This window comes from Oncorhynchus tshawytscha, linkage group LG25, assembly GCF_018296145.1.
Source record: "Oncorhynchus tshawytscha isolate Ot180627B linkage group LG25, Otsh_v2.0, whole genome shotgun sequence".
Taxonomy (NCBI): domain Eukaryota; kingdom Metazoa; phylum Chordata; class Actinopteri; order Salmoniformes; family Salmonidae; genus Oncorhynchus; species Oncorhynchus tshawytscha.
The window spans coordinates 12,367,632-12,380,283 of NC_056453.1; the positions used below are offsets into that span (position 1 = coordinate 12,367,632).

General features: G+C 48.4%; 1 protein-coding gene across 1 annotated transcript; it reads left to right on the top strand.

The window, feature by feature from the left end:
• Window positions 1-2,840: 2,840 nt before the first annotated feature.
• On the top strand, window positions 2,841-8,163 carry lg25h10orf88 (linkage group 25 C10orf88 homolog). Its single transcript, XM_042306296.1, is given in 8 exon segments — window positions 2,841-2,920; window positions 6,384-6,489; window positions 6,492-6,569; window positions 6,788-6,968; window positions 6,971-7,037; window positions 7,039-7,128; window positions 7,873-8,025; window positions 8,027-8,163. Coding segments are annotated over 8 exon segments (801 nt in total). The 3' UTR covers window positions 8,073-8,163.
• Window positions 8,164-12,652: the final 4,489 nt, after the last annotated feature.

The window sequence follows — 12,652 nt, forward strand, 5'->3', positions numbered from 1 at the left end:
GACTGCGTGGCCATGCACGCCTCCAACTCAATCATCAAGTTTGCGGACGACACAACAGTGGTAGGCTTGATTACCAACAACGACGAGACGGCCTACAGGGAGGAGGTGAGGGCCCTCGGAGTGTGGTGTCAGGAAAATAACCTCACACTCAACGTCAACAAAACTAAGGAGATGATTGTGGACTTCAGGAAACAGCAGAGGGAACACCCCCATCCACATCGATGGAACAGTAGTGGAGAGGGTAGCAAGTTTTAAGTTCCTCGGCATACACATCACAGACAAACTGAATTGGTCCACTCACACAGACAGCATCGTGAGGAAGGCGCAGCAGCGCCTCTTCAACCTCAGGAGGCTGAAGAAATTCGGCTTGTCACCAAAAGCACTCACAAACTTCTACAGATGCACAATCGAGAGCATCCTGGCGGGCTGTATGTGGCAACTGCACCGCCCTCAACCGTAAGGCTCTCCAGAGGGTAGTGAGGTCTGCACAACGCATCACCGGGGGCAAACTACCTGCCCTCCAGGACACCTACACCACCCGATGCTACAGGAAGGCCATAAAGATCATCAAGGACATCAACCACCCGAGCCACTGCCTGTTCACCCCGCTGCCATCCAGAAGGCGAGGTCAGTACAGGTGCATCAAAGCTGGGACCGAGAGACTGAAAAACAGCTTCTATCTCAAGGCCATCAGACTGTTAAACAGCCACCACTAACATTGAGTGGCTACTGCCAACACACTGTCAATGACACTGACTCTACTCCAGCCACTTTAATCATGGGAATCGATGGGAAATGATGTAAATATATCACTAGCCACTTTAAACAATGCTACCTTATATAATGTTACTTACCCTACATTGTTCATCTCATATGCATACGTTGATACTGTACTCTATATCATCGACTGCATCCTTATGTAATACATGTATCACTAGCCACTTTAACTATGCCACTTGGTTTACATACTTATCTCATATGTATATACTGTACTCGATATCATCTACTGTATCTTGCCTATGCTGCTCTGTACCATCACTCATTCATATATCCTTATGTACATATTCTTTATCCCCTTACACTGTGTATGACAGTAGTTTTTTTTTTTGGAATTGTTAGTTAGATTACTTGCTCGTTATTACTGCATTGTCGGAACTAGAAGCACAAGCATTTCGCTACACTCGCATTAACATCTGCTAACCATGTGTATGTGACAAATAAAATTTGATTTGATTTGATTTGATTTGTTGTAAGCTGTTAGTAGCCCATGTGCCTCACCCTAGAAATGTGGTACCTTTCCCCATCATAACCTATTCTACTGTTCTGACTTGGTGGTGCACATGTAGCCTGTTTTAGGGAAATGTAATCATCTAATATTATACGAGCTTTCATTGTCTGCTTATATGCCCCCTTTAATTATACTACGTTCTGACATGGTGTACAGGGAGAATACCGTAAAAATGGCCCATATTTTGAATTCTGTTGCTGTACATTTTAAAAGTGCTGAACAAATAGTTATTTTGACTACGTCAGTCCTAGCTCACTCATGAATGTCTTAATCCAAATTACAGATCACCTCTTATCCCCTCGTCATCGCCTTATGCCATAGTTTGTACATCTCAATTATCAGTAAAAAAAAACATTTGTATAAGCAAGTCAGCCATATCCACTATGTTTTTCTAAAAGTCAGTAAATGAGGCTGAATGAACTGTTTCACTGCCAGAGACAAGGCTCCGCTGATAGCCAGGTGTAGCAGTGGTAAGGATTCACTCCATGGTGCTGAAAAGAAAGCTCTGCTGGTGGGACAGTTTTATGTAGGCCCAAACAGTTTGTGGGCACCGTTTGTCACCATTACAGTGCAATTAATTTATTGTTTAGTGTTGTGTAGTGGCTTTGCTGGCATGCATCTACAGGAAAAATTTGCAGAGTTTTCCCAACCAAGACTTACATGCTAAAATCGCCACTGCATTTAAATGCAGTTTAAACCACCTTCAAGAAAATGTATCCAATGGGCTCTAAAGCGCCTATAGTCGTTTTCTTGTGCTTTGCCTTATTTCTTGATGTGCATCAGTTTTAGCGTGTAATATGTTTTATGGAAAAAGTGTTGGAAATAGGTGTCTCCATGATGACAATCTAAATAGCTGTCAAGATCTTCAAAATGAGCGGACCAAGGCACAGCGTGTGTTGAGTTCCACATATTTTTAATACAAAGTGAAACTAAAAAACAAAATTACAAAGAACGTGACGTCGTAGTACCTAAACACATTAACACAAACAATATCTCACAAATGGAGGTGGGGAAAAAGCCTTCCTAAATATGATCCCTAATCAGAGGCAACGATTAACAGCTGCCTCTAACTGGGAACCATATTAGCACCAACATAGAAATATATATATTAGATCACCCCTTAATCACGCCCTGACCTACTCCACCATAGAGAACTAAGGGCTCTCTATGGTCAGGTTGTGACAGTACCCCTCCCAAAGGTGCGGACTCCGGCCGCAAAACCTGAAACCAAATGGGGAGGGTAGGGGGGTGATTAGTGTCGGTGGTGGCTCTGGTGCAGGTCGTAGCCCCCGCCCAGACCCTGGATCCGTCCATCACGCCGAGCTGGACGCCGTGCCTTGACTGGGCATCGGTGCAAAGGATGGCTCCAGCCATGGAGTTGGGTTGGACGCCGTGCCTGGACTGGGCACCGGCGCAAAGGAGGGTTTCAGCCATGGAGCGGGACTGGACACCGTGCCTGGACTGGGCACCGGCGCAGAGGAAGGCTCCTGCCCTGGTGTTAGGTTGGACGTCTTGCCTGGACTGGGCACTGGCGCAAAGGAGGGTTTCAGCCATGGAGCTGGACAGGACGCCATGCCTGGACTGGGCACTGGCGCAGAAGAAGGCTCTGGCCATGGAGCAGGACTGGACACTGTGCCTGGACTGGGCATCGATGCAGAGGAAGGCTCCTGCCCTGGAACTGGACTGGACACCGTGCTAGTAAGCTCCGGACCGTTGCTGGAGGTTCCGGACCGTTGACCGCCGCTGGAGGTTCTGGACCGTTGACCGCCGCTGGAGGTCCGGACCGTGGACCGTCGCAGGAGGTTCCTGACCGTCGCAGGAGTTTCCGGACCGTGGACCGTCACAGGAGGTGGGACTGGGAACCGTCGCCGGAAGCGCTGGACTGGGAACCGTCACCGGAAGCTCTGGACTGAGAATACGCACTGGAGGCCTAGTGTGTGGAGCCGGTACAAGTGGCACCGGACTGGTGACACACACTTTAGGGCGAGTGCGTGGAGCTGCCACAGGATGTACCGGACTGGAGAGGTGCACTGGAGGCCTGATGCGTGGAGCCGGCACAGGTGGTACCGGACTGTTGACCCGATCTTCAGCCCGCCTGCGCTGCCGCCTACTCTTCGCCAACATCATTATCTGATATTATCTCTCTCCCAACTTCCCCATAGCCTCCATGACAGTCTCTGGCTCTTCAGGGCGAGTGCAGGGAGCAGGCACATGACGTACTGAGCAGGGGAGGCGCACTGGAGATCTGGTGCGTGGAGCAAGCACAGATGGCACCGGACTGATGACCCGATCTTCAGCCCGCCTGCGCTGCCGCCTACTCTTCGCCAACATCATTATCCGATATCCCTCTTCACACTGCTCCATCGACTCCCAGGCTGGCTCTGGCTCTCTCCTTGGGTCGACCGAGCACTTCTCTATCGCCTCCCAGATGTTCTCTGGCTCTTCCCTCTGCTCAGCCGCCAGCTCCATGTCCCCCCCAAAAATATTGGGGTTTCTGTGGCCGCGGTCCCCGGCGTCGTCGCTGTCCTTCCACCTTCCTTGGTGTCTCCTTCCAAGGAAGGGTCTCACATCCTCCCATGATTTTCTCCCATGTCCAAAACTCGTTTACCTCATATTCACGCTGCTTGGTCCTGCGTGGGTGGGATATTCTGTCACGATCTTCAAAATGAGCGGACCAGGGCTTGTAAGTAAACATTTCACTGTAAAGTCTACTGCTTACTTACAAGCCCGTAACCAACCATACTGTTTAATTTTTTTTAACCAAAAATAAATAAAAGTAACAAATAATTAAAGAATATAGCAGTAAAATAACAATAGCGAGGGCTAAAAACAGTGGATACCGGTAGAGTCAATGTGTGGGGGCACGGGTTAGTCGAGGTAATTGAGGTAATATGTACATGTAGGTAGAGTTCTTAAAGTGACTATGCATAGATAATAAACAGAGAGTAGCAGCAGAGTAAAAGAGGGGGGAGGGGGAGTCTGGGTAGCCATTTGATCAGATGTTCAGGAGTCTTATGGCTTGGGGGAAGAAGCTGTTTAGAAGCCTCTTGAACCTACACTTGGCACTCCGGTACTGCTTCCCGTGCGGTAGCAGAGAGAACAGTCTATTACGAGGGTGGCTGGAGTCTTTGACAGTTTTTAGGGCCTTCCTCTGACACCGGCTGTTATAGAGGTCCTGGATGGCAGGAAGCTTGGCCTCAGTGATGTACTGGGCCATACGCACTACCCTCTGTAGTGCCTTGCGATCGGAGGCTGCAGGCAGTGATGCAACCAGTCAGGATGCTCTCGATGGTGCAGCTGTAGAACCTTTTGAGGATCTGATGACCCATGACAAATCGTGCCTTCTTCACGACTGTCTTGGTGTGCTTGGACCATGTTAGTTTGTTGGTGATGTGGACACCAAGGAACTTTAAACTCTCAAACTGTTCTGCTATAACCCCGTCGATGAGAATGGGGGCATGCTTTGTCTTCCTTTTTCTGTAGTCCACAATCATCTCCAGTGTTCTTGGCACAGGGACTATGGTGGTCTGCTTGAATCATGTTGGTATTACAGACTCAGACAGGGAGAGGTTGAACATGTCAGTGAAGACACTTACCAGTTGGTCAGCGCATGCTCGGTGTACACGTCCTGGTAATCCGTCTGGCCCTGGGGCCTTGTGAATGTTGACCTGTTTAAAGGTCTTACTCACATCGGCTACAGAGAGCGTGATCACACAGTCGTCCGGAACAGCTGAAGCACTCATTCATGTTTCAGTGTTACTTGCCTCGATGCGAGCATGGAAGTAATTTAGCTTGTCAGGTAGGCTTGTGTCACTGGGCAGCTCGTGGCTGTGCTTCCCTTTGTAGTCTGTAATAGTTTGCAAGCCCTGCCACATCCTATGAGCATCGGAGCCGGTGTAGTGTGATCCGATCTTAGTCCTGTATTGACGCTTTGCCTGGTTTATCGGAGGGCATAACGGGATTTCTTATAAGCTTCCGGGTTAGAGTCTCGCTCCTTGAAATCGGCAGCTCTACCCTTTAGCTCAGTGAGGATGTTGCCTGTAATCCATTGCTTCTGGTTTGGGTATGTACGTACAGTCACTGTGGGGACGACGTAATTGATGCACTTATTGATGAAGCGAGTGACTGATGTGGTGTACTCCTCAATGGCATCGGAAGAATCCCGGAACATATTCCAGTCTGTGCCAGCAAAACAGTCCTGTAGCTTAGCATCTGCTTCTTCTGACCACTTTTTTATTGACTGAGTCACAGGTGCTTCCTGCTTTAGGTTTTGCTTGCAGTCATCTTTGCAGGATGGCCACTCTTAGGGAGGGTAGCAACAGTGCTGAATTTCTCCATTTATATACAATTTGTCTTACCTTTGACTGATGAACATCAAGGCTTTTAGAGATACTTTTGTCACCCTTTCCAGCTTTATGCAAGTCAACAATTCTTCATCTTAGATCTTCTGAGATCTCTTTTGTTCAAGGCATGGTTCACATCATGCAATGCTTCTTGTGAATAGCAAACCCAAATTTTGTGAGTGTTTTTTTTTATAGGGCAGAGCAGCTCTAACCAACATCTTCAATTTCGTCTCATTGATTGGACTCCAAGTTAGCAGACTCCTGACTCCAATTAGCTTTTGGAGAAGTCATTAGCCTAGGGGTTCACATACTTTTTACAACCTGAATGATTAAATTATGTAGTAAATATAGACAAGAAAAATGCAATAACTTGTTTAAGCAGACTGTGTTTGTCTATTGTTGTGATTTAATGAAGATCAGATCAAATGTTATGACCAATTTATGCAGAAATCCAAGTAATTTCAAAGGGTTCACATGCTTTTTCTTGCCACTGTACGTCAACCACAGCTTTCATATCAACAGCAGTGTCTCTACCTACTTCAGTCCCATTCCTGTTGCCGTAGAAAATACTTCTGGTGTCTAGCATTTCCTGTCTATTCCCTACTAGCACATAGCCGTTTCTCTGTGAAGTTTTGACGTATCCTCTTTACCTGCCTAGTTATGATAGTGTGGGTAGAGGGTATGGGTGTGCCCTTTCTTCCTCTAACCTCTTGTTTTTTTCTCAGCTGCTGTCTCTTGGTTGGGTGACGCAGCGTGGCTGTGGCTCAGGTCGTGATGGGCCTGCAGACACTGACACCTGCAGACTGCTCTCCAAGCCTGGGGCCCAGCATCGATATGCTCCGTGTGCAGTGCATGATGGAGGTGATGGGGAGGAGATGGACACCACCCTCTCGCCGGGGGCCCAGAGCCTCATGGACCTGGTGCAGTTTCAGCAGAAGGTGGGCCCATCTCTCGTCAAATCAGCAATCACCAATACCAGCCTCAGTGGAAAATTAGTGGAAAATTACACAGGCCGGAATTACACTGTAGACAGTGGCTTTATTGTATTGTTCAGTGTTCTAACCACCAATATAGCCCTCGGATAGCGAGAAGCTCTAACTAGTGAACACAAAAGACAGTCAATGTATTGCATGTTAATTATTTTTCCGGAACAAAGCTTGACACATTAAGATGGTTTCTGCCCCTCCTCATGGGCAGTGGGGCTCTCTCTGCTCTGGCTAGAGGAACTAACGGACCCTCTGCAGCTACAGCTGACATCCAACCTCAGCCTTCAGTCAACACCAGCCTCCAGTCAGACGAGATGTCTGGCTCTGTTTCAACAGATCCATGTCCCCAGTCTCCAATAACCACACTGGCCTGGCAGACATGATGTCACCCTTCTTTAATGGTCAGCCAGGAGGACGGAGGCCCAGACATGCTCCCTATGCTGCAGAGTGTGTGTGGGTAGGTGACGCAGCTCCGCACCGAGGATGCAGCAAAAGCATCCAACGGCCCACAGTGAGTAAGCTGGTAGTGGCTTTATGGTGAGGTTAACTACAACGTAGAGCTCCCTCTAAAGGTTTACATGGTAGTGTGGGTGGTGGGAGTAGAATGCAGTCAAGTCGAGGGAGGAGGTCGAGAGCCATGCGTCCTCCAAAACACGACCCTGCCAAGCCGCACTGCTTCTTGTCACACTGCTCGCTTATCCCGCAAGCCAGCTGCACCAATTGTGTCGGAGGAAACACTGTTCAACTGGCGACCGAAGTCAGCTTACAGGCACCCGAAATCAGCTTGCAGGCACCCGGACGGCCACATGGAGTCACTAGAGCGCGATGGGACAAGAACATCCCTTCCGGCCGAACCCTCCCCTAACCCGGAGGACACCGGGCCAATTGTGCGCCGCCTCATGGGTCTCCCAGTCACGGGCGGCTGTGACAGAGACTGGGATCAAACCTGGGTCTGTAGTGACACCTCAAGCACTGCGATGCCGTGCCGTAAACCGCTACCCCTCTCGGGAGGCCCCTGTCAGTGGGTTTTGTAGTGGTTCTGGTTGCATTGTGGTGTGTCTGTGTTAATATTAGAGTAAATGTCTTTGTTAGGGTTTATGGCCCTATGACAGTAATGGCTGTCCAACCTGTAAGCATAGGAGAGGATATTTTGAAGTGCAATGCAAGCGGGTTAACATGGGAGGGCAACAGATCCAAAGAGCTACTGTAATTCCTATGAAAACCTATTCTGTGATGGATTGTCTCTGTCTTGCAGGCAGTAGCATGCATGCTGCTGAGAGCTGGAGCAGGTTATGGAGTTGCGTCTGGAGTAGATGGAGAGGAGACTGATGGAACAGCGGCTGGATGCCCTGCAGCAGAGCCTGAAGAAGGCCTTACTACAGGCCCTGCCCCTGGCCCTTCCCCTCAAAGATCAAGACCACAGCACCCACACCTGACCAGAACCACACCGCTTAGCCCCAGGCCATGCACTGACTTCAAAACTGATTCCTACACTGACTCCAGCCCCTTGCACTGACTCCAGCCCCTTGCACTGACTCCAGCCCCTTGCACTCCAGCCCTTTGCACTGACTCAGCCCTTTGCACTGACTCCAGCCCTTTGCACTGACTCCAGCCCTTTGCACGGACTCCAGCCCCTTGCACTGACTCAGCCCTTTGCACTGACTCCAGCCCCTTGCACACCCCTGACTCCAGCCCCTTGCACTGACCCTCCAGCCCCTTGCACTGACTCCAGCCCTTTGCACTGACTCCAGCCCTTGCACTGACTCCAGCCCCTTGCACTGACTCCAGCCCCTTGCACTGACTCCAGCCCTTTGCACTGACTCAGCCCTTTGCACTGACTCCAGCCCCTTGCACTGACTCCAGCCCCTTGCACTGACTCCAGCCCCTTGCACTGACTCCAGCCCCTTTGCACTGACTCCAGCCCCTTGCACTGACTCCAGCCCCTTGCACTCCAGCCCCTTGCACTGACTCCAGCCCCTTGCACTGACTGCCCCTTGCACTGACTCAGCCCCTTGCACTGACTCCAGCCCCTTGCACTGACTCCAGCCCCTTGCACTGACTGACTCCAGCCCTGACTTTTGCACGGACTCCAGCCCCTTGCACTGACTCTAGCCCTTTGCACTGACTCCAGCCCCTTGCACTGACTCCAGCCCCTTGCACTGACTCTAGCCCTTTGCACTGACTCAGCTCCAGCCCCTTGCACTGACTCCAGCCCCTTGCACTGACTCCAGCCCCTTGCACTGACTCCAGCCCCTTGCACTGACTCCAGCCCCTTGCACTGACTCCAGCCCCTTGCACTGACTCCAGCCCCTTGCACTGACTCCAGCCCCTTGCACTGAAGCCCTTTGCACTGACTCCAGCCCCTTGCACTGACTCCAGCCCCTTGCACTGACTCCAGCCCCTTGCACTGACTGAACCCAATAACCTGAACCCAATAACCCAACTCACCAGAGACCAGCTGCTATCTTCACTGTAGTTTTCCCACTTATATTTGTTTGTCAAATAACGTCTGACTGTTTGTTCATTTGACTCCCTTTCATATTCTGTATATTAACAGATGGTTTTGAACAAGTGCACCGTGTGATCAAGTGAAAAATAAAATGTAGTTTGTAAAAAAAAAACGACAAAAGGCTTTGCATTATTCTTTGAGCAAGAGCAAATATAAAAATGATTTTAACAAAACGTGCTCTCCCACCTCTGTTCTCCATAGTAATGCAACAGAGCGTTCCTCTGTAATGTCATTTGTTTTATGTTGGCCATGTTGGAGCACTAGGTGGAGCCGTTGGTTTGGTTTCTTTGGAAGAACTTCATTGCTGTGTCCATGAACAGGGCACCACACCCCGGGCTGATCTTCCCAGGAAAAGCTCAGCTGAATAAATGGGTTAAGGATTATGTAAAACATTAATTTATGAGAATGATTTGCTGGTTGTTTGGTGTGGATTACAATACCAGCTAAGCCAACAAAGAAGTATGTCTCTGAAGAAAAATCCTTTGTGTAAATTGTGATCAGGCATCAAACTGGATTGAAACAGTTAGCGCTTTGGTTGTAAACAACTTTGTATTCACCTATCTCAGAGTGCTGATTTAGGACCAGTTCTCCCTTTTCAGATTATAATGAACAAGTGTATACGGATAGGGGAGACCTCATCCTCGATCAGCATTCCGACTCTGAGATGCCTAGCCCCTGTACTGCTGTTACCCTGTGGTGTCTCTGCCACTGCGTAACTTTCCAACTCGGGTTGATGTGGATGTATGTCTGTGTTGTGTCCACCCCGCTGATCTTTCTGCACTCACCCTGTAACAGTTTTCTTGTGGTGAAGGAGAGGCGGACCAAAATGCAGCGTGGTTAGTTTTGTGCATCTTTAATAAAGATGAAAGTACAACAATCTACAAAACACGTGAAAAAAAACAAAACAGTCCTATCTGGTGCCACAAACACAAAGACAGGAACAATCACCCACAAAACCCAACACAAAACAGGTGACCTAAATATGGTTCCCAATCAGAGACAATGACTAACAACTGCCTCTGACTGAGAACCATATCAGGCCAAACATAGAAATAGACAAACCAGACACACAACATAGAATGCCCACCCAGCTCACGTCCTGACCAACACTAAAACAAGGAAAACACACACGAACGATGGTCAGAACGTGACACACCCAGTGAGCCAAGTCACAGAGTGAGACAGTGTTTTCCTCCAGGACCTGTATAGTATACATACAAACAGACAGCTTCAAACCAACCAAACCACAGAACCTCAGGTCAGTGGTGGTTGACTGGACCCAGGCAGACAGAACCAGGACACAGCTGCCTATGAGCAAACAGCAGATCCTGGGCCGCTCACTGAGGAAAGGAAGTGAAGTGGTTCCAACTGTATCAACAATGTCTGACTGTTGCTGCTCCAACTCCGTCTGGCCTGGGTTGGAACACAGCGTGGGTTTTTATGAAGAGAACAAATCAAAGTTCTGCCAGGCTTACAGGTTTTTGTTGAACCTGTTGGACGAGGAGCATTCAGAGGTATCAGAGTATGAGTGCTGAGTATCAGAGTAGGTTGGCATGTTAGTTAGCACAGCAGTATTCTCATTTGGCCCCGCCAAACTGATATTTAACCTGCGTATGACTCATCCGATAAATTCAACTCAAATGATTGATACACGTTCATCACATCCTTAGCATTCATCCACACCGTAAATGTAGCCTCTCAGGGGCCTCCACTATATGTAGTCTAGGTAATCACCAACGCATGGAAACTACATTAACAGCAGATCACTTAGTTTGACTGATGGGACATTTACTGTTTTTCCAGAAACCTTGAGCTATCATTTACAGTACAATTGACCAAACAGTTCATCGGTGAGGTCTCTGTAACTGATAGGTCACACTGTGGTGACGTTCCTAAAATGGCACCCATATCCCTATGGGCCCTGGTCAAAAACAGTGCACACTATCTAGGTTCCCTGGTTTAGCTGAGCCCAAAGAACGTACAACGGAACAGACACTCTGTAGAGTATTATGTCATGGACCCTTCCCTGTATATACCTCACCTCATACTGTGGTTAATTCATATTAATGTGGTACTTAATGATGTCGCAACCCAGCAGGTCACTGTGAGGGTATATGGGAGGAGGTGACCTTAATCAAATGTAAGAGATGACCATGGTTTAAGAGATGACATAATTCTGTCTTTGTTTTGCTGCATGTGGTACCGGCCCATGTCCTGCTTGTCCCCATAATGACCTGAGATATATATTGTGCACGCATGCGCGCACGCATACACACACACACACACACACACACACACACACACACACACACACACACACACACACACACACGCACACGCACACGCACACGCACACGCACACGCACACGCACACGCACACGCACACGCACACGCACACGCACACGCACACAGTGCAGCTGAAACCACAGCTGTGGTCACATATTTACAAGCTGTGTGTGTTTTCCCTCCCCTGCCTTGGGTCATGTAATAAAGCCAGATGGTGGTCAAATATTCTCCTTCCTGCTCTTAAACCTGGTGAGGTGATCGCCCTCAGAGACAGTTGATTAAGGCTGGTGTGTCATCTTTAAAGTGCCTTGACATGCCCTCAGAGAGGTTTAAAGGGGTTTATGCTGACCGCGTTGTTGTTTTCTCAAATCCCAGATTGCTCCTCTAAACTTCTAATTTAAAACCTGTAGAACGACACTGTCTGTCATAATGACTAGGGAGTCAGAAGTTTTTCCCTGGTCAGGCTTTGTGGTCAGAAAAAACTCATGGCCCTATAAAGTAATGGCTGTAAAACCTGTGAGAATAGAAAGGATACTGAATGTTTTGGTCTCCTGAGTGGCGCAGTGGTCTAAGGCACTTCACCTCAGTGCTAGAGGTGTCACTACAGACCCTGGTTCAATTCCAGGCTGTATAACAACCAGCTGTGATTGGGAGTCCCACAGCGGGGCACACAATTGGTCCAGAATTGTCCGGGTTAGGGTTTTGCCGGGGTAGGCCGTCATTTGTGCTTAACTGACTTGCGAAATGAAATGAAGGTTAAATTAAAAATAAATGTTTGAGTGACAGTTCCAAAGAGAGATACAGTACTTTATTCCTATGAAACCTCATGTCAGGGTTATGTTTCTGTTGTCAGACCTGGTAGAGTAAATCTGGCCTGTGCTTTACAGAATCATCTTAAAGGATCTTGAGCTTTGGCAGTGAGTAGGTGTTCAATATCTAAAGCCATTTATGAGTTAGGTTTATGAGCTTTCAGATTCATAAGGCTCTCTTTTCCCATATCAAGTACACATGGCAATGATAATATAAAAGGAGTTAAACTAGGTTTTTATGTAGCAGGCACATGATCATACTGTGACTTATTTGGTTAGGAAAGCCAATGTGACCATGATTGATTGATTACATCTATGCATGCTTCGACGAAAACATCACAGTGCATGAGAGCCCCCACTGTCCCAGAGGACTGGGTGATCTCACTCTCCGAGGCGACGTGAGTAAGGCTTTTAATCTGGTCAACAATCGC